Source organism: Dipodomys merriami, unplaced genomic scaffold (genome assembly GCF_024711535.1).
Source record: "Dipodomys merriami isolate MVZ:Mamm:240054 unplaced genomic scaffold, mDipMer1.0.p SCAF_14, whole genome shotgun sequence".
Classification (NCBI taxonomy): Eukaryota; Metazoa; Chordata; class Mammalia; order Rodentia; family Heteromyidae; genus Dipodomys; species Dipodomys merriami.
Genome location: NW_027202715.1, coordinates 19560956 through 19580600, shown reverse-complemented (window position 1 = coordinate 19580600; position 19645 = coordinate 19560956). Strand labels below are relative to the sequence as shown.

The 19645-nt window shown below is 50.5% G+C and overlaps 1 protein-coding gene across 1 annotated transcript in view; it reads left to right on the top strand.

Annotated features, from left to right (window-relative positions):
- The window catches only part of Tspan15 (tetraspanin 15), a 40252-nt gene that overhangs the window by 12928 nt on the left and 7679 nt on the right, over nt 1-19645 (top strand). The window contains exons 2-3 of the mRNA XM_070020937.1: nt 13297-13482; nt 15176-15250. Coding sequence (XP_069877038.1) covers nt 13297-13482; nt 15176-15250 — 261 coding nt within the window. The remainder of the gene's footprint in view (nt 1-13296; nt 13483-15175; nt 15251-19645) is intronic.

Here is a 19645-nt window from a genome sequence, read left to right as displayed (position 1 = left end):
TCTTCTCTGTTCTTCCCCCACTTCCTTTTCTGTTCTATTCCCCTCCCCTCTCTTCTTCATTCCTTTGTTCCTTCTTCCCTTATTTAATTTTAATTGTATTTTTAATTTAAAATTTTGTGTGTATGTGAAAGAGTCTCATGATGTGACCCGTGATGATCCTCCTCTTGCTGCTGCTTCTTCCTGCTTCTTCTTCTCCTTTGCTTTCTTCTTCTTCTTGCCAATATCAGGGTAATTCAAGGCTTACCTCTGTACACTTGAGCTAGGCCTCCAGCCTGAGTTTTTGCCTATTATTTTTAAGATGGAGTCTTGCAGACTTTTCTGCCAGGTATCGCTTTGAACCACAATCCTCTGGCTCTCAGCTTCCTGAGTAGCTAGGATTATAGGCATCACCAGTACCATTCTTCTTGGACCTTCTAGGTGTTGAAATTACAGGTATATGCCCCTACACTCAGCCTGAGAAATTTTCCTTTTTAGAGGAGTTGTTTGCTTGTTAATCTAGTTTTTCAGTCATTTGTCAATCACTTTCTTGGCATCTGAGGCCCTCTGATCCCCTCAGGTTCTGCTGGAGAGGAGCCACCCCTCACTCCCTACCCCACCCCCTCCAGGAAGTGGGCTGACTGCTGCCAGTGTGGGAAAGGAAGGGGTTTCCCAACGCCAAGAGTCAGAGGCCCCTTGGCCCAGGTCCTCTTGAACTCCCTGAAGATGCAGGAAGGAGGAAATGGAGCCGGCGTCACTGTCCTGCAGAAGATGTTCTTTTCTTTCTCTTTTCTTTTGGAGAGGATAGGCAGGGCGTGAGAACTCTCCTTCCTGATGAGAGGATGGGGGTTCTAGTGGAGACAGCATTGGCCTGAGAGGCTGGAGAACTGGGTCACAGCTGCTATTCAGTGGCTAATTCACTGTGAGACCTTGGGGAATGACCAACAGCCTCTCTCTGGGCAGCACAGTTCCATCTGCAAGCTGAGGGGGTTGGGACAGATCAGCTTCTATCGACTCCTTATTCCTGATAGATGGAGAACATTAAATTCAAGTATGTGTATATTAAGTATAGTATACATATTATATATTTGGTTAGGGCAGAAGCATATTTATTTTCAAAAAAGTCATTTAAAGAAAACTATCAGGCCAGGCGCAGGTGGCTCACGCCTGTAACCCTAGCTACTTAGGAGGCTGAGATCTGAGGATTATGGTTCAAAGCCAGCCTGGGCAGGAAAGGCCGTGAGGCTCTTATCTCAATAAACCACTCAGAAAACCGGAAGTGGCACTATGGCTCAAGTGGAAGGGCCTTGAGCTGAAGAGCTGAGGGACAGTGTCCAGGCCCAGAGTTCAAGCCCCATGACCAACAACAACAACAACAAAGAAAACTATCAGGTCAATAATGGTACAGGTAGCTGGCCCACACTGAGATATGTGAAGAGATATATGGATGTTACCAGTGGGTGTGCCTCCATCTTATCTAGGGTATTTGGGCCACAATCTATGCTCTGCTGACTGAAAAAATTGACCATGCATTTCCTGGATGTCAATGGAGAGGGTCAAGGGCTGCCTAGCATTGTACAGCTTTTAAGTGATGGAGTGTTTCCAGCTAGCCACCCTCTTTGCATTGTCACAACGACCCAGCCCTCAGGTGGACACACCAGGGTCTTTCCCTCTTCTCTCAGCATTGGGGTTTCACCATCATGTTGGTTTGTTGTATGTGTGTTCTCATCCTAATTTTTTTCTTTTGGTTTGGTCCTGGTCCTGGGGCTTGAACTCTGGACCTGGGCGCTGTCCCTGAGCTTCTTTTGCTCAAGGCTAGCATTCTACCACTTGAGCCACAGCACCACTTCCAGATTTTGGGTGATTTATATTGGAGATGAGTCTCACAGAGTTTCATGCATGCCCAGGATGGCTTTGAACCGTGATCCTCAGATCTCAGCCTCCTGCATTGCTAGGATTACAGGCATGAGTCAGCAATGCCCGCATCCTAATTTTCTTAATGCAGAGAAGGAAAGATCTAAGAGGCTAAGCCATCCTCCTCTGCCATCCTCCCCTGCCATCCTCCCCACCCCTCTTCCCCTAGTATTCTCTGTGTCTTCCCTTGCATAATAAGGCACATGTTCTAAAACTCTGGGCATCCTGTTTCCTAGTACTTCACTTGGATGTATAATAGGTAGGTTCCCATTGTAGCTCATATTTAACTCCCGTTAGCAGTTGGTGAAATACCTGGTTTGGATATTAATGCCAGGCCAGGCAAGGACACCCAGCTTAGGCCTCCCACACCTCTCTGCCAGCCACTAACAGGAAGACAGCTCAGCTATAACCTGGCTTGTTGGGAAACACCAGACTTTCTTTTTTTGTTGTTGCTGGTCGTGGGCCTGGGCGCTGTCCTTCAGCTCTTCAGCTCAAGGCAAGCCATAGCACCACTTCTAGTTTTCTGAGTGGTTTATTGGAGATAATAGTCTCATGGCCTTTCCTGTGGAGGGGTGGGGGGGCTGACTTTGAACCATGATCCTCAGATCTCAGCCTCCTAAGTAGCTAGGATTACAGGCTCAGACTTGCTTTCTTACCTTGCTTGTGAAACACTCTAATGGAAAAGGCAAAAGAATGATGCTCTGGACCAGTTCATTACCATCTGGAGTCAACTCTGGCCATCACAGAGGAAGGAGAAGATACTAGAACAATTCACCTCATATCTTAAGATATGTTTCTTTCTTCATTTTTTTTTTTTTTTTTTTTGCTTTTTTTGTGTGTGCCAGTCCTGGGGCATGAACTCAGGGTCTGGGGGGTTGTCTGTACTTGAGCTTCTTTTTCTCCAGGCTAGTATTCTTCCACTTGAGCCACACTTCCACTTTGGGCTTTTTATGATGGGGGTAGTTTATTGAAGATAAGATGCTTATAGACTTTCTTGCCTAGGCTGGCTTCAAACCACAATCCTCAGATCTCAGCCTCCCAAGTAGCGAGGATTATAGACATGAGCCACTGGTGCCTGGCATAGTATATTTCTTACAAAAGTATCTTTCTTTAAAGAAACATATCTCAAGATATGTTTCTTAAAGATATGTTTCTTAACAACAACAACCCAAAATGTTCTTGGATATGACCACACCATTTTTATGCCTAAGAAAATGGCCAGTTTAGTAAAAGTGCTTCAGTTATCCCCAAATGTCTCTTGTGCATTAGAAAAGAGTATCACAGTCTTTTCACTACAGCCAGTTTCCTTTTGACAGAAGGAGCCCCAGATGTCAAAGGTTCAGATTCCTGCGGGGACTGTATCATGGTCCCTACCTGCATTATGCCTCATCTGATAAGACCTGCTAGGTCTTGTCCTCCTCTTGTGGAGGGACAGGAAGACAGCATATACGGAAAGGCTTCCTAGGCCCTGAAAGCCCTATGGAGCTTGGGCCCCCATGGGCCGCCGCTCCCAATGGAAGCCCATTGTCCTGGACTGCAGGTTCAACTGTTCATGCTGGGCCCTAATCGGGACGCTGGGAGGAGATATACCCAAGAGCTTCAGGACCCAGGGCTACTGCCGGCTGCCTGCGCACAGACATGGCCATGCCAGGCCATGCCAGGGCACTACTGGTGTATAAGGCAGCCTCTCCTTGTTCTGCGCCTCTGATGCCTATGTGGGTTGGGCCCCTTCTTTCCTACTAGATAGACTCCAAGTTGCGCAAGAACTCTCCCAGCCAATAGTTTCAAAGTCAAGCTGGCATGGGAGAAATGAACATGAGGTCATGGGAACCAGGGTTTATAGGATTGGTTCAGGGTTGAACTTTGAGACCTGGACTTATGACTGGTAGTTCAAGGTGGGGCCATCTTGTGGTACTGAACCCTTGAACTTTCAGGATCTGATGCTAACTCTAGGAAGACAGAATGAGAATGGAGTTTACCTGTGGGCCAGCCAGCTATGGCCAGAGTCAGACTTGGGTGTTGGCATAGGTGGTATTCCCCACATTCGCTTTTGTACTTTACCTGCTAGGGGACACAGGGGAAAGTTCTCAAATCACTTTTAGTTGTTCTGCATCCCTTTAATCTCCCCACATCTAGTCCTGCTCCACTTCCTCTGAGTCCTTTGAAGCCTCCATGTATGTAAACCATCTGGATTTGCTGTGTGGGTTTCTGCTAATTAGGCCCAGGCTGTTGGTTTCCAGCAAAAGCATCTCCCCAGGGGTGCAGAAGGAGGTAGGGCATCACATTTGAAGCCAGATGCAGCCTGGCCAGGGTACCCTGAACATCAGCTCTCTACCTCATGTGGGTACCTTTTCCAGGATAGTGAATGCATAGGCTGAGGGTGACATAGGGCCGTGTGGATATTCTGTTGGTGACCAAACATCTGAGTGCCTGATTCCCTGACCATATGACTTCAGTTCTCTCCCTATTCCAACCTCAAAGTGTAACAGTTTATCTGTTCCCATCCTCTGTCTCAGCTGCCACCACCTTGCATGTGGGTGATGACACAGAAGCTTCCAACTGTCTTCTTTCTGTACCTCTGTCCTCTAGACTAAGCACTTCATTTTACAGTCAAAATTTGTGCCAGCTGCTGTGGCTCATGCCTGTAATCCTAACTACTAGGGAGGCTGGGGAACGAGGATTACAGTTGGAAGCTAGCTAAGCCAGAAAAGTCTCTGAGACTCTTATCTCCAACTAAGCACCAGAAAACTGGAAGTAGAGGTGTGGCTCAAATGGCAAAGCACCAGCCAGCCTTCAGTGAAAAAGCCTAAGAGAGAGTGACCAGGCCCTGAGTTCAAGACCCAGAACTGTCACTAGAAAAAGAATCCTAATTGCATCAGCTGACTTCATACAGACCCCAGTGCCTACCACCTTCTAGAGCAAAAGCCGATATTCCCTATTGCCCCAAAGTGTCACCTAACCTGCACCCCATCTTCAATGCTCCCCCTTTCTATTAACCCTCTCCTCCTGCTATTCCTCAAATGGACCAGCCCATTCCAAGCCCTGAGGACCTGCTCAGATGTTAATTCCTATTAACAATGTGCCTTGGGCCCCTCTTCACCTAAGTAGCACCTTTCTTGGCCATGATCCTAGCAGCCCTGGCCGCCTTCTTGGTTTTCCACTGGCGCATTTATAATACATTGTATGTTTTTATTTATGTACTTCCTCCTGAGTAGAATGTGCGCCCCACCAGAGCCAGAACTTTCATGGATTCTGTTTTGCTATGTCTTTGGTTCTGAAAACTGCAGCTTTAAAATGGAGTCCAAGGAGCTGTGGGGCTCCTTTCTGGGGTCCCATGAGCTGAAGATCACTCTCCTAGGTACAATAACACTTACCCACCATCCATCTCTCAGCGCACATGGTGGAGAGTGGTGTGGAGACTTTGATTTGGCACTAGATTGGTGGGATGCTGACGGAGAGTGCAGCTGGCCTCACTAATGACACTGTCACTTGAGAGCTAGTGACATGATACCCTGCCCTCCCCTTCAGCCCTTCCTCTTCTTATTACCTTTACTTATTTAGTATTTATTATTTTTGTGTGTATGTGTGACACTTAGGTTTGCATTCAAGGCTTTGAGCTTTCTAGGCAGGTAATCTACCACTTGAGTCTCCAGCCCAGCTCTGGTTATTTTTTGAAGTAGAGTCTTGTCTTTTGTGCTCTGGTTGGTGGCCTGGACAAAGATCTTCCTACTTATACTTCCCATAACTGAGATGAAAAGTGAATACCAGCACCCCTAGCTACTGATTGAAATGGAGGGAGTTCTCACAAATGTTTTACCCTGGCCTCAAACTAAAGTCCTCCTGACCTTTCCTTCCTGAGTAGCTGGAATTACAGACATATACCACTGTTCCTGGATTTTTTTTTCCTGGAAAAGACTGAAAGGAGATTTGAGAGCATAAAAACTGGGGGAACTCTAGAGCTCTTGTTTTTATAGATGATACTTGTCAGTTACTTAAAGTTTTGTTGTTGTTGTTGTTGTTGTTTGGTTGGTTTTGAGACAGAGTCTCACTATTTGGCCTTAGACTTGCTATAAAATCCAGGCTAGCTTCTCAGTAGGTCCTCCTGCCTCTTCCTCTGATGCTAGGTTATAGGCATGCCCAACATGCCTGACTACCTCCCAAATCCTTATGATCCAGTCCATAGGAGATTCACCCTTACATGGCCCCTATACCCAAGTCTAACCTCCATCCCAAGGCTAACATTTTGGTTTTTTCCCACAGATCTACTATACCTAAGTACCTTGGATGTTCTGTGTGTGGGTCTTATAAAACAGGCTCATGAAGTCAAACTTGATGCATCCTTCCAGACTTATTCAAATGGTTCTCCCTTGTCTCCTAGGAGGAAGTAACCATTCCCCTCTTGTTGGGTGTCCTAAGCCACACCCATCAGCCTACCCACAGGCTAGGTGCAAGAACCCTCACCAAGGCCAAGGCTGAGAATATAGTTAGCTGACACCAAGACCCATGAGGGTCTTGGGCCTCCCGTGAGGGAGGCAGGCTCAGTGGGTCATGGTTCAAACTCATGGGTGGCAAGGGAGACAGAGTCTGGAGAGCGATGGAGGGGAAACCTGGGAGAAGAGGGCATTGGGTGGAGGTGATTTTGCTCTTAACTCCTCTTCTTCCCAGCTCGGTTTCCATGGTTTTTACATTGAACATGAGTCACTCTGTTCTTATGCTTCCAGGGCTCTGTGCCAGAATGGGATCCCGCAGAGCTCCTTCTTTGGGCTTAGCAGCCTCTGAAGCTATGTCATTCCTCCAGCTCATTCCACCAGTCACATACAGGGGCCCAGGTGCACAGCCAGACCCCACGCCTCTGTCAGGCTCACTAAATGGTTCTGCCCTGGTCTCCCCGAAGGACATAATGGCTCTGTATCTTGCCTCCACATCCCGATCTTTTATCTTTTATGCTAGTCCCACCTGGTTGCCCACATTCTGTCCAAGCAGGGATTCTAGCAGCTCAGCACACAGCCCTAGTGCTCCCTGGGTTGTGGTTGCTCCTGATTAGAAATTCCTATCTGCTCTGGCTAGACTGGATGACCCAGGCTTGTAAACCTCCCAGCACAGCTCCCTCACAGCCTGGAATGTGCTGTATGTGTGAGTCTCTGCCCACAGGAGGGGTTGAAAGCAGATGGAAGGCCCACTCTGCTTCCTAGAGAGGCTTGTTTTCCAAAGGCCATGCTCCCACACAGGGGCCTACCTCAAGGCCTTCTCAGACAGCCACAGAACACTTCTAGGAGGCTTTTTCTAGCTGCCAGACTACATAAGATAGCTTGAGGGAGGTAGAGAGCCATGTTATTAAGGAAGACAAAGAAACATGTCTGAAATCCTAGCACTCAGGAGGCTGAGACAGGTGCATCATGGATTTGAGGCCATCCTTGGCTACTAGTGAGGACCCCCCCACACTTTTTTTAAAGGTATATTAGAAAGGTAATACATCAAAAGGGCTAACCCCAACCTATGCTCACAGGACAGAAGATTTGATTAAGATCTGTCAATTCTCTCCAGCTGAATCTAGATTCAATATGGTCCCAAGCAAACCTCAGTGTTTTGTTTTTCACGAAGGATGATAAGGTGATTCGAAACTAGACATGGAAGAATCCAGATCCAGGACTGTGCAGGAGACTTGCAAAGAAGACAGGAAGGGGGGATGTGAGTGGCAGATGCCAGGATGTGTTACAAGGTTATATCCTCAACAGTAGGAAGGTTTGTTAGAGACAGACAGAAGGACCAATAGAAGACATGAAGAGCTAGAAACAGATGCAGGCCCTCACTTCAGTTACAAGTTATGTTAGTCAGCTTTCTATTCCTGTAATGTGCCTGAGACAATCAACATATGAAGAGGAAAGGTTTATTGGTAGATAGTGGCCCAGTTATTTGGTGAGGTACCATATCATGTAAATGGCACATGGAGGAATAAACACAACCTGCGTGGAAACAAGAAGGAACTAGGGTCCCCTCTCTCCCTCAAGAGCACACTCCCAATGACCTAAGTTCCTCCCGCTAGGCCCCACCTTCCACAGGAGCTACTGCCTCCCAATAAACACCACTTTGGGGAGTAAGCCTTTACTACGTGGACTTTTGGAGAGCACTTGATATCCAACTACAGTAAGGGTACAGTAAAGGTAGTAAAGGTAGAGGAAAGATGTGGCCTTTTCTTCCATCCCAACTCAAAGGCTCCTGATGGACATTTCTGGCTCTTCTTCTGCCCTCCCCACGTCTTGCCCCATATCCAGTCTTGTGGTGACCCTGTAGTTAATACACAATAAGAGACTGGCGGGGTGAAAATAGACCTTTTGGGTCTCTGTGAAGTGTACACTTGCCTTTGCTGGGTGCTTTTTGAAGGATGCATAGGTGCTGGTGTTTGACACAGGGCCTCCATTTCCTAGCAGTACTGAGGAGCTGGACCTGACCCTGTCCAGGAGGGAGTTGAGTTCCAGGCTGCAGAACTCTGAGGGAACCTGGGTCATGCTTGGGTGGACAGGGCTCCTCTGCCTGGTTGCAAAGCCTGGGCTCTGGCGCCTGGCACAGGATGCCAGCAGCACACTCTTTCTCTCTGTGGCCTCACAAGGGCGTGGCATGTGCCCCTGCTTCCAGGCCTGTTTAGCTGAAGCTGTCCTGCTTGACAAATGGACCATTTGCTTCCTGCACTGGGGCTGGGGCTGGGTGGCCTGCTGCCCAAGGAAGGGCTATAATTAGCAGAGAGAGAGGAGTGGATGGGGCTGCACATTGGCATTGATAGATAGTCTTCTACTCAGATGGATAAACTGATGTCATCAGAGATGTAAATACCATTTGGAAAGTTTGAAGTTCGTTCTTGGGAAGGTTCGTGCCAGCACTCCCTGTGCCCATGGCCCCTCCGAACACTTGAACAGGGAACCCAGATCAGCCTGTGCTGTGTGCAGAGTCATGTGTGAGGAAGGTGAGTGATAGCACCTTTGGCTGATAGGACAACATGGCCCACAGTGGTGGGGAGTAGCTACCATGGCTCCTGTGTGCCTTTTTCATGGTTTTTGTGGCCTAGAAATGTCACTAGGTTGCATAACAAGGAAATGGCAATGCCTTCTAATGGGGGAAATGAGATCAGACCCAGGGAAGTTTGGTTTTCTGCCAAGAGCTGGTCCTGTGGTGGTCCCAAGGCTCTGGGGAGCCTACAGAAAGAGAAGCCACCTCTTTCCTTGCTGCAGAGAGCCATTCTGTGCCAACTGAACTGATGGAGCTAGTGACAGCTCCAGGGCTTGGGGAATCATGATTTCCAAAGCTGAGCATCATAGTGCAGGAAGGAGGGAGGGTGGGGGACATGTTGGGGCTCTGTCCGTACATACAGGGAAGAGGACTCCTCCAACTACAGGAGACCTCAAACTCTCCAGAGCGCAGGGAATCAACTCTGAAAATACTAAGATGGAATAGCTGTTTGAGATCAGTGGTGGCATGAGAACTTGCAAAAGTGTGAAATACCATCTCTGCTGCCCACCAGCTGCTGAGTCTTCGAGTGTTGTCTTCACTCCAGGCCTGGGCTCTGACTTCTGTGCCTCCAGGCATCTTAGATTACTAAGACCTCCTTAGGTCATCTTTAGTCTGAACTGGAGGGCTCTCTGGCTTTTGTTCAGGGTTTGGGTTTAGTTAGTTTGCAATTCCTGGCAGGTGGATTAATTCCGATGTGGCATCAGTCCTCTGCCTCCGTTTCCTGAGTGCTAGGATTATAGGCATGCACCACTATATCCTGTTGACATTTTAAAGGCTGATTCCCCACAGTTCTGGAGATCACAGATGAAGTTAGATTTTAACAATGATTTTATCAGCCTCTGGTTAATCTTCTCTCTCAAAGGTAGATTTTTTTTTGAGGTTGCTGTTTACTGAGTAAGGTATTTTTCTATGTGTGTGGGTGTGCCCGTGCACATGCGTGCATACGCACATGTACATGTACTGTCTCACATTTTTAAATGCACCAAGTGGGTAATTCTGTTACCATGCCTCCCCTTGTAGTTTCCCCAATATGGCCAGCTTGTGAACATGTGGCTGGCAGCCGAGTCTGTGGCGCCCTTACTCATCCCCGCCCACAGGTGTACAGAGGCGTTCCTTCTAGTCTGTGGGGAATGGGGCTCCATGAACTTTTTTTTTTTTTCCGGTTGTGGGGCCTGAACTCTGGGCCTGGGCACTGTCCCTCAGCTCTGCAGCTCAAGGCTAGCGCTCTACCACTTGAGCCACAGTGCCACTTCCGGCTTTTTTCTTTCTGCTTATGTGTGCCGAGGAATCAAATCTAGGGCCTCATGCATGCAAGGCAAGCACTCTACCACTGAGCCACCTTCCCAGACCTCCATGAACTTTTTAAAGCTAGGGGAATGATCTTTTCCCACAGAAGAACAGCACAGCCTTGACATACAGCTGGCACTGCACGCAGGAGAGCCGGCTTCTTGGTAATCCTGTCAGTGTGTGCCATGGGCTCTGTTTGTGACTTTCCCTATCACTTGTCAGTGCTCAGGAGGAAGCAGACACTGTGGTTTTCAGCTCTTCAGCCCTCCTTGGCTCTCTGTAGAAGCCTAGAGGATTTGCAAGGAGACCTGCTCCTGGGAGCCTGTTAGGGTCGGTGGAATGCTTGGGGAGGGATCCAAGTGAGGTGGCCTCTCTGTCCCCAGTGGGGGACCTAGAACACATGCCCCTGGCACACCTTGCCAACCCCATCCCCCCCACGTATCCCCCACTAGGCCTTAGCCCATCATGGACTTTTGGATACTCTCCGTGCTGCCTTCAGCTCAGTGAAGTCCAGTGATTGAATGACCTTCCCCACCTTCCGGAAAGCTGGAATCCTTAGGCTGCTGGCAAGAGAATAGGGAAAGAGCATCTGACTCAAACCCGGGGGTCTGTGGGAAGCCCAGCCCGTGTTTGTTATCAGACTGTAAACACTGTGCTTCCCCAGCGCCAGGACTGCCAGGTGCTGGGGATGCCCGGCACAGCCGGAAAGCTCTCTGGGCCTGGAGCTGAGCTGCCCAGGGGGAAGACAACCAAATCCCAACAATTAAGTAAAATGCTAAATGCTCAGAAATGCCAAGGAGAGCAAGGTGCCTGTGGCTCATGCCTATCATCTTAGCTACTCAGGAGGCTGAGATCTGAGGACTGAAGTTTGAAGCCATCCGGACTTCGACTCTTATCTCCCATAAGCTATTCAGAAAAAGTTGGAAATGATGCTATGGCTCAAGTGGTTGAGTCCTAGTCTTGAGCAAAAGAAACTCAGGGACAGCACCCAGCCCAAGCTCAAGCCCAGGGCCAGCAAATAAATAAATAAATAAATAAATAAATAAATAAATAAATAAAATACAAATGCAAAGGAGGAAAATCAAACAGGAAAAAGAACTGAGGCATTTCACTGGGAGCAACTCTCCCTTCTCCCCCTTTCTCACCCTCTACTCACACTTGAGACAGTGTTACCCTATGCAGCCCAGGCTGGTCTCCAATTCAGATCCTCCTGCCTCTGCCTCCCTTAAATAATACACTTTAAATAAGGTGGCCCCAGAAAGCTCCATTGGGCAAAGACAGAAGGTGGTAGAGGAGTGAGCCATTTGGATGTCAGTAGTGAATCTGAGTAGTGGGAATGCAAACGTCCTGGGGTGAACACATGTGGTGCATGGGTTTATGAAGAACCCAGGTTCTTCATACACAACTGTGTATGTTGGTTTTGTTTGTTTTGGTGTGTGTGTGTGTGTGTGTGTGTGTGTGTGTGTGTGTGTGTGCACGTGTGCACATGTGTGTGCGTGCACGCCAGTCTTAGGACTTGAACTCAGCTCCTGGGCACTGTCCCTGAGCTTTCTGTTCAAGGCTAACACTCTATCACTTGAATCACAGCTCCACTTCTGACTTTTTGGTGGTTAATTGGAGATAAGAGTCTCATGGATTTTTTTGGCCAGGCTGGCTTCAAACCTCGATCCTTAGATGTCAGCTTCCTAAGTAGCTAGGATTACAGGTGTGAGCCACCAGCAACCCTGGCTGTATACTGTGTTTTTGCTAGTAGAAAAGTTGATAATGAGGAAATTCTTCTAAAATTCCATTTCAGTTCTTCCTGTTCTACTTTTAGCCTCCCTAATGTCATACTGAAAGTCAGTTCCTGTGTACATGCCATGTGAATGTCTCTCCCCCTCCCTGCGGCTTCCTCAGCTGACCTGCCTGTGTGACCCGAACATTGGGGTATGTGACATTCTCAGCTTTGACAAAGCAGAGCCTTAGACTGTGGGGTGAGCAGGACAGAAGTGGGCAAGGTCACCCCCATTTTCAGATGAGAACACAGACTCATGTGGTCAGTGCCTTTCCCAAGACCAAGGCATATGGCAGAGCTGGGATTCAAACGCTGGTCTTGGGCCTTTTCCCTGCCTGCTGTCCTCTAAAGTGAGAGGAGACATGGGTCTGTATCAATGCTGCAGTAATACAAAGTGCCACGAATGGAGAGGCTTAGGCCACAGAACAGGCTTTCATTTGCTCACAGTTCAAGTCCAAGTTCAAGGTGCTGATAGCTGGTCTCTTCTGAGGCCTCTCCCCTTGGCTGGTACATGGTATCTTCTCCCAGGTCTTCATGTGTTTCTTCTTATAAGAACACCAGCTTCATTGGATCAGGGCCACCTCAATGACCTCATTTTAACTTAACTACCACTTTAAAGGCCCCAGCTCCAGAGTCGCATTTTGAGGTACTGGAGGGTTAGGATTTAGCAGAGGATTTTTGCAGAACACAGTTCAGCCCATGACACAGTCCCTCATGCATAGATCCCAGGGGGAGCCTCCCATGGCAGGTGCCAGAGTCCTAGATGGTGTGTGTGTGTGTGTGTGTGTGTGTGTGTGTGTGTGTGTGTGTGTGTGTGTGTGTGGTCCTGGGGTTTAAATTTATTGCCTTGTGCTTACTAGGCAGGTGCTCTGCTACTTAAGTCACACTCCCAGCCCCCTTTTCTGTAGTTATTTTTTCAGATAGGGTCATGTATACACACAGACGCACACATATATGTGTATACACATATATGTATACACATATATTACTCATGTGTGTATATTTTATATTATTTATTTTATTATTATTTATATTATTTTATTGTATATTATTTATTTATTTTTGCCTAAGCTGGCCTGGATCAGTATCCTCCTACTCATTCCTCCCCCCTGTATGATGCCACTCACGGCTGGAATGACAGGTATATGCCACCAGGTCCAGCTTGCTGATGAGATGGGATCTTGCTAACTTTTTGTCCAGCCTGTACTCAAACCACTGTCCTCCAGATCTCTGCCTCCTGACTAGCAGGATTACAAAGCCACCATGCCTGGCTAGATGAACTCGTTGAGGAAGATCAGTGGTGACCTGCCACCCCTTGTCTCACTCGCTGCCCTCTGCTGTAGCTGATCGGGGGTTTGGTCCTATCTGTGGGGATCTACGCGGAGGTTGAGCGACAGAAGTACAAAACACTGGAAAGTGCCTTCCTGGCTCCGGCCATCATCCTCATCCTCCTTGGAGTCGTCATGTTCATCGTCTCCTTTATTGGGGTGCTGGCTTCCCTCCGGGACAACCTGTGTCTTCTCCAAGCGGTGAGTCAGGGCTGCCTACCCCTCTGCTGGGAGGAGGGAGGTGGCTGTGGGGCCCCTGGGCCCTGGGCAGCTTGGGTCCTGAACTCTTTCTCACACCCCTGTGGAGTGTTTTGTAGATGGTGGAGGGAACACAGCTACATTTGCATATGCAAGCTAATTTGAATATTGCTTGTCTTACCATTACTGTTCATCTGGGCTTCTGGCTGGCTGCCTTAGGAGAAACCACACTCAGGAGAGCAACCATCAGCTCCTGCTGCCAGCAAACCTATGGGTTCAGACAGTGCCCGCTGGACAAGGCTGGGTCATCTTTCTTGATGGTGCTCATGCCTTGCAATGCTGGGCTGCTAGGAGAGTGCTTCCCACAGACCTCCATCCTAGGTCTCTTTAATACTTTTAATCTTAAGGCATATTTTCTGGAAGTGTTGGCCATGCTCAGGGCCCTCTGGGCCTGGCCAGGCTTGCATCCATCCTGGGGTCAGAGGGTACAGTCACTCCAATTTGTACCCCTGTATTGGGGTGCCAGGTGCCCAGATCCATTTCATTCTCCTGTGTGTTCTGCCTTTCTTGTCTCTCTTCATACAAGAAACCCTTAGAGTCTAACCCATAGTCCAGCTTCCAGCCTCAGAATTAGTATGGATGATGCTTAGTCTGTGTGTGTGTGTGTGTGTGTGTGTGTGTGTGTGTGTGTGAGAGAGAGAGAGAGAGAGAGAGAGAGAGAGAGAGAGAGAGAGAGAGAGAGAGAGAGAGAGAGACAGAGACAGAGACAGAGACAGAGACAGAGACAGAGAGACAGAGAGACAGAGAGAGAGACAGAGAGAGAGACAGAGAGAGAGAGAAGGAAGGAAGGAAGGAAGAAGGGAAGGAGGGAGGGAGGGAGGGAGGGAGGGAGGGAGGGAGAGAAAGTGTGTCCTGGGGTTTGGACTCAAGGCCTGGGCACTATCTCTGAGCTTTGTTGTGCAAGACTAGTTCTCTACCGCTCTACCACAGCCCTACTTCCAGTTTGTCAGCAGTTAATTGGAGATGAGAGTCTTCGAGACTTTCTTGCCCAAGTTGGCTTCAAACCTTAATCCTCAGATCTCAGCCTTCTGAGTAGCTAGGCTTACAGGCATGAGCCATCAGTGCTGGGCTGTTCCATGACTCTCAAACTTCAGCTTAGTAGCCTTGGTTACCCTCTTGACTTCCTGTGGTGGAAGACCTTAACCCAGAAGGGATCTCTCAGATCTCAGCCTCCGAAGTAGCTAGGGTTACAGGAATGAGCCATTGGTGGCCAGCTGATGCTTGCTCTTTGATAAAGGACTGGCCGTATCGCTAAGCTTAGATGTGCCCATCCCACATTCGGGGCTGCCTGCAAAGCCATTTCTGCATGTGTTGGAACACTGCCAGCCAGGCTGCACTGGAGCAGGCCCAGTTCTCCAGTTGCTGGTGGAGGAAGGGCAGCTTAGATAGCTTAGATACCCAGGCCTTGGTGAGGGCCCCTGGGACAAACGTGCCCCTTGGTTCCAGAGACAGGCCTTCTGGGACACAGCTGTCCATGTCCTGTATCCTCAAGAAGGAAAAGCAGCTGGCCTGGAGCCAGCCATAGAAGCCACTCTCCCTATCATTCCTGACCTGTGCACATGACACACCCCCCCCCCCCCCCCCCCGCCATCCTCCTTGACTCTCTCCAGGCCAATCTCCGAATTTTGTTTTCCAGTTTATGTACGTCCTTGGCATCTGCCTCATAATGGAACTCATTGGTGGCGTAGTGGCCTTGATCTTTCGGAACCAGGTGAGTTCATCATCAGCTACTTGTGCACTGGGCACCCACTGTGTGAGCAGGTGGACAGTGCCCCTGGGGCTTGCACCTTGCACTGATCAACTAAACCAGCAAATGAGACAGTGAAGCAGGATGACCTTGAGGATGGTAAAGGATAGTAAAAGATCCAGCCAGCCAGGCTGTAGGCAGAAGGGACCACTGAGCAGGACTGAGCTGGTAGATGACAGTGTGCGTATATGATGGGGAAGGAGACGGAAGATGGGTTGATTGACTGACCCAGGATTCATTTCATTTCTCGAATCTGCTCGTTAGGAGCTCAGGGTGCTTTTGGGGACAGTAGAAGCCTATGGAAAGGTCTGTGTGGGGAAAGGGTATGACCCCATGTGCACTTCATTCTGTGCAGGTGGTAGGGGAGCAGGGGCAACCTAGGAGGGCAGCTGGGAGGAGGTGGTGATCAGGGAGGAGGGGACAGTGGCTTGGGGGGCCGCCTGGGTAGAGATGGTAGGATTTGGTATACATCTTAAGCTGTGTGCTGGGTACAGGAGTGAGGGAAGAGAGAGGATGAGAGGGCACTGTTTTGGCAATTTTATAGTCTACAAGGATCATGATTCCTAGTTCATGGAGTTTGGGTGAAGATTGTCTAAAGTAATGACTCTGTATCCAGCTGCAGTGGCTCATGCCTGTAATCCAGCTAGTCAGGAGGTGGAGATAGGAAGATCGCATCATTTCAAGGCCAGCCTGGGCAAAAAGTCAAAGATGTATTGGGTATTGATGGTACATATCAGTGGCCCTAGCTACTTGGAAAGTGGACATAGGAGGCTCAAAGTCCAAGGTCAGCCCTGGCAAAGTTAGTACACTATCCACTAAAACAAACAAACAAACAACAACAACAACAAAAAAGGACTGGGAATTATGACTCAAATAGCAGAGGGCTGGCCTAGCCCAAGCTTCCATAGAAGCCAGTATTGGGGTGGGGTTGACTTTCCACTGGACTCCATCATTTCTTGTTATCCTTGTCTTCTTCTGCTTTGGTGTTAGTGGTGAGTATTGGGCAGGGACTCAGTGCTGAAGTCCAGGCTTCTGTTCCCCCCACATACACCCCTGCCCCGATCCCGTACCTACCCATGCACCTAGCCAGTGTGGCTCCTATCCTTGCAGTTGCTTTGGGGACTGGGCATCTGGGTTATTTATGGGCAGCTCATCCTTCTTCTTGCAAGTAGAGTCTAAGGCAGTATAGCCGTCCCAGTCCCTGGGTTGGACAGAGCCATCAAACAGCGTGGGGTCTGGTCCCTGCCCCACTCTTCATGGGTGCGAGCAGGTGGAAGCAAGGACAGTGCCTGCTTTTCTGGGCCCTCCAGTAGTGAGACCTAATCATAGGTAGTTACACCCCTGAGACCCAGGGTCTGCTTCCTATTGGGTGAGCCCAAGGGGAGGGGCAGTTCCTGTCATATCAATGGAGTCCTACCTAGGATTGAAGTTTGAAGCCAGCGCAAGCAGAAAAGTCCAATTAACCACCGAAAAGTTCAAGTGGTAGAGCACTAGCCTTAAGCAGAAAAGCCAGACCATGCTGAGGAGGAACCTTCCAGTGGTTGGGTGAAGTGCCTTTTCTAAGTCTGAGCATGTCGGGGAGCAGAGTTTGCTGTGGGGCAGGGGTGGGGCACCACCTAGATCAGAGAGCAAGGAGTGGGGGGGACGACATGACTGTGAGGAGGACCTGAGCAACCCACACCTGTCCTGTACCTCCCGACCCCTGCTGCCATCCTGCTCTCATCTGGGGGGTTCTTGTGAGACTATGAGGGGTGTTAGAGGTAGGTACATCTGGGCAGGGACCCCAGTGGACACGGGGCTAAAGCTGCTCCATCCGTCCATCCTGTCTTCTGAGCCTCCTTCCCTCCGCCTCCACCAGCAGGACAGGTGGGACAGGGCGGCCTCTCTCGTCAGTCTCAGGAGGAAGTCACAGTCCTGAGCCCCAGCCTGGTATCCTCCCCTGGCTCTGGCTCTTGCTGGTTCTGGGCCCATCTGGAGGTCAGGAGACAACATGTGGCACCTTAGCTGTCTTGTCTGAGCACCTGCACACATCCATCTTTCCCTGGAACCAGGCTGCCAGTGGCGCTCATGTAGAGAAGCTTCTGTACTGGCCTAGCAGGACCGCCAGGTGTGCCCTCTGTGTGGAGCTGCTGGGGACGGAGGGTGGTAGCCTCAAGCTCCTGGGACCCTCCGCAGGCATTGGCCTAGTAGGAAAAAGGCTCTGCTCTGGAAAGTATTTCCAAGGGGCCTTTCTGCGGTGACTCCCGGATTCTCTTCACCTCTCTCAGGGCTAGGCCCATGAGGACAAGTTCCCTACTTGCTATAGGATGAGCAACCACATGGCACAAGGAAGGAAGGAGGCCCTGCTGGACACTCTCCTCCGAGGGGGTCCACTGGACTGGGGGACAGCTGAGCTGCCAGAGGCTTGGCTTGCCAAGCCAGCGTCTCAGGCTGCCCGGGAAGCGATGGAGATCTTTGAGCAGCTGTCAGGGGCCCCAGGATGCCTCCATCCCCAGAGGACTTCCCCTGTCTACCCCTAGCCTATGGGAGTCCCCCTTCTTCAAGTCCTCATCCACTGCCAACTTCCAAGACCTCCCTGAGGGGCCTCAAAGTGGGAAAAATGAGATCTTCTAAAAGCAGAGTCGAATGGCGTGCTCTGCACTTTCTGCAGGCTGAGAGTGTGCTGCCAGCCCTGTGGCTTTGCTGTGTGCTTGCTCATGGCTTCCTGAACTCAGCATGGCCACGTGATCATCCCAGGCCTGGCCAGCACTGGTGCCTGGTGGTATTCTGGGCCGCTCGGGAGCGGCCTCTCCCAGCGTGACCTGGCTTACAGCCGTTCCTTCTTCCCGCTGTGCCTCTCACGGGCCCCCCCCGCACCCCCTGCGGGGAACTGGACAGGGTGATGCTAGCAGATACATCACAGTTAGCAAATGGCACAGCCTGGACACCTCGCAGGACTTTGTCACTCAGCACTGCCCCCTTCAGAGCTCAGCATCAGAGCTCAGGAGCCACCGGTGTCCTGCTTGTCTTCCCTAGAAACACACGTGTGCACACACAACACACGTGCATGTACATAATGTACACACTCCTGTGTGTCATACTCCTATGGGTCAGTGCAACCCATGGGCTCCCCCTAAAGCAGCTGCTGCCCATGGCCCGGGGCTGTGTCTTTTCCTCAGTGGGTTCTGAGAGGCTCCCGGCCTCTAGCAGTAAGGACAACTCCCACCCAGGCCTCCCCTGGAGTCCGTACCTGCCCCTGGCACGTCTTGAGGACTCTGTGGTGGGGAGAGGCTGGGGAGCCTCAGGGGTGGCAGGGCCGCCCTCTCGGGTGACCCAGGGAGGGTCGGGAGTGGGGCGGGACTGTGGCCCTGGGCGACCTCCCTCAGAGCGCTTAGCTCATTCTCTGCCCCTCCTCGGTGGCAGGCCTGACCCCGCCCTGGTGTCCCAGCCGCACCCCGGTCAGCGGGCTGGCCCCTTCATCACCCAGAGGCGCAGGCATCCAAGCTTGGGAATGGCCTGCAGCTGCTGGGGACGCAGGCCTGAGGCCAGGCAGCCCCTGGCTCTGCCCAGGCCGTGTGACTGGCAGGCAGCAGCTTCCCACAGCGCCACCCTGGTGTCTGGGGCCAGGCCCAGGCAGGGCTGTGCCCAGTGAGCTCTGAGCGCCCCATGGAGCCCATGTGGGCACCTCAGCCAGGGTCTTCCTTTTGGTGCCACGCTGTTCCCACATCATCAAGCTTCAAGCAGTGTGCCTCCTGGAGGTGCTTTAGTTATTGCGTGGGTAGGTTCTCGTAGGAGCCTTGAGGTTTTGATCTCTCTACCTTCAACCTCCTGTGTGGCTGAGCTGACAGATACGAGCCATCATGTCTGGCTTGTTGGTTGAGATGGAGGTCTCACTAATTCTTCCTCCAGGCTGGCCTCAAACTTCCTAGAATCTGGGATTAAATATGCAAGTGACTAGGCCTGGACTTGGCTAAACACTTTTGTAACTTCAATTGGCTTGAGCCTCAAGTGACACCTCGGTGAGACAGAGCCTCTTGGTTTTGCAGGTGGCCTGGTGGCTGTGAGAGTTTGTCCTTGACCTGGAGGCTTCTCACCTCTCTCAGCCTTTGATCCTCCAATCTAGCAAGTCTCCAGAGCTGTTTGACATGTGGGGAATAGAGGCTCAGAGGGAGGCGAAGGGCCTGGAAGGGGTGGGGGCTGCCATCCCAGTGCACCCACGGCGCTTGCCCTGGGCCCTGTCTGCCCCCTCTCTCTGGCACCAGGGCCAAGAATGTCCCTTTGTCCCCAGGCTCTGCCGGTCCTTGGCCTCTGCTCTGAAAGCTCCAATTGTCCCTGTGCGCCTGGAGCTGGGCAGCCTGCTCTGCCACCCCCGCCTTCCCG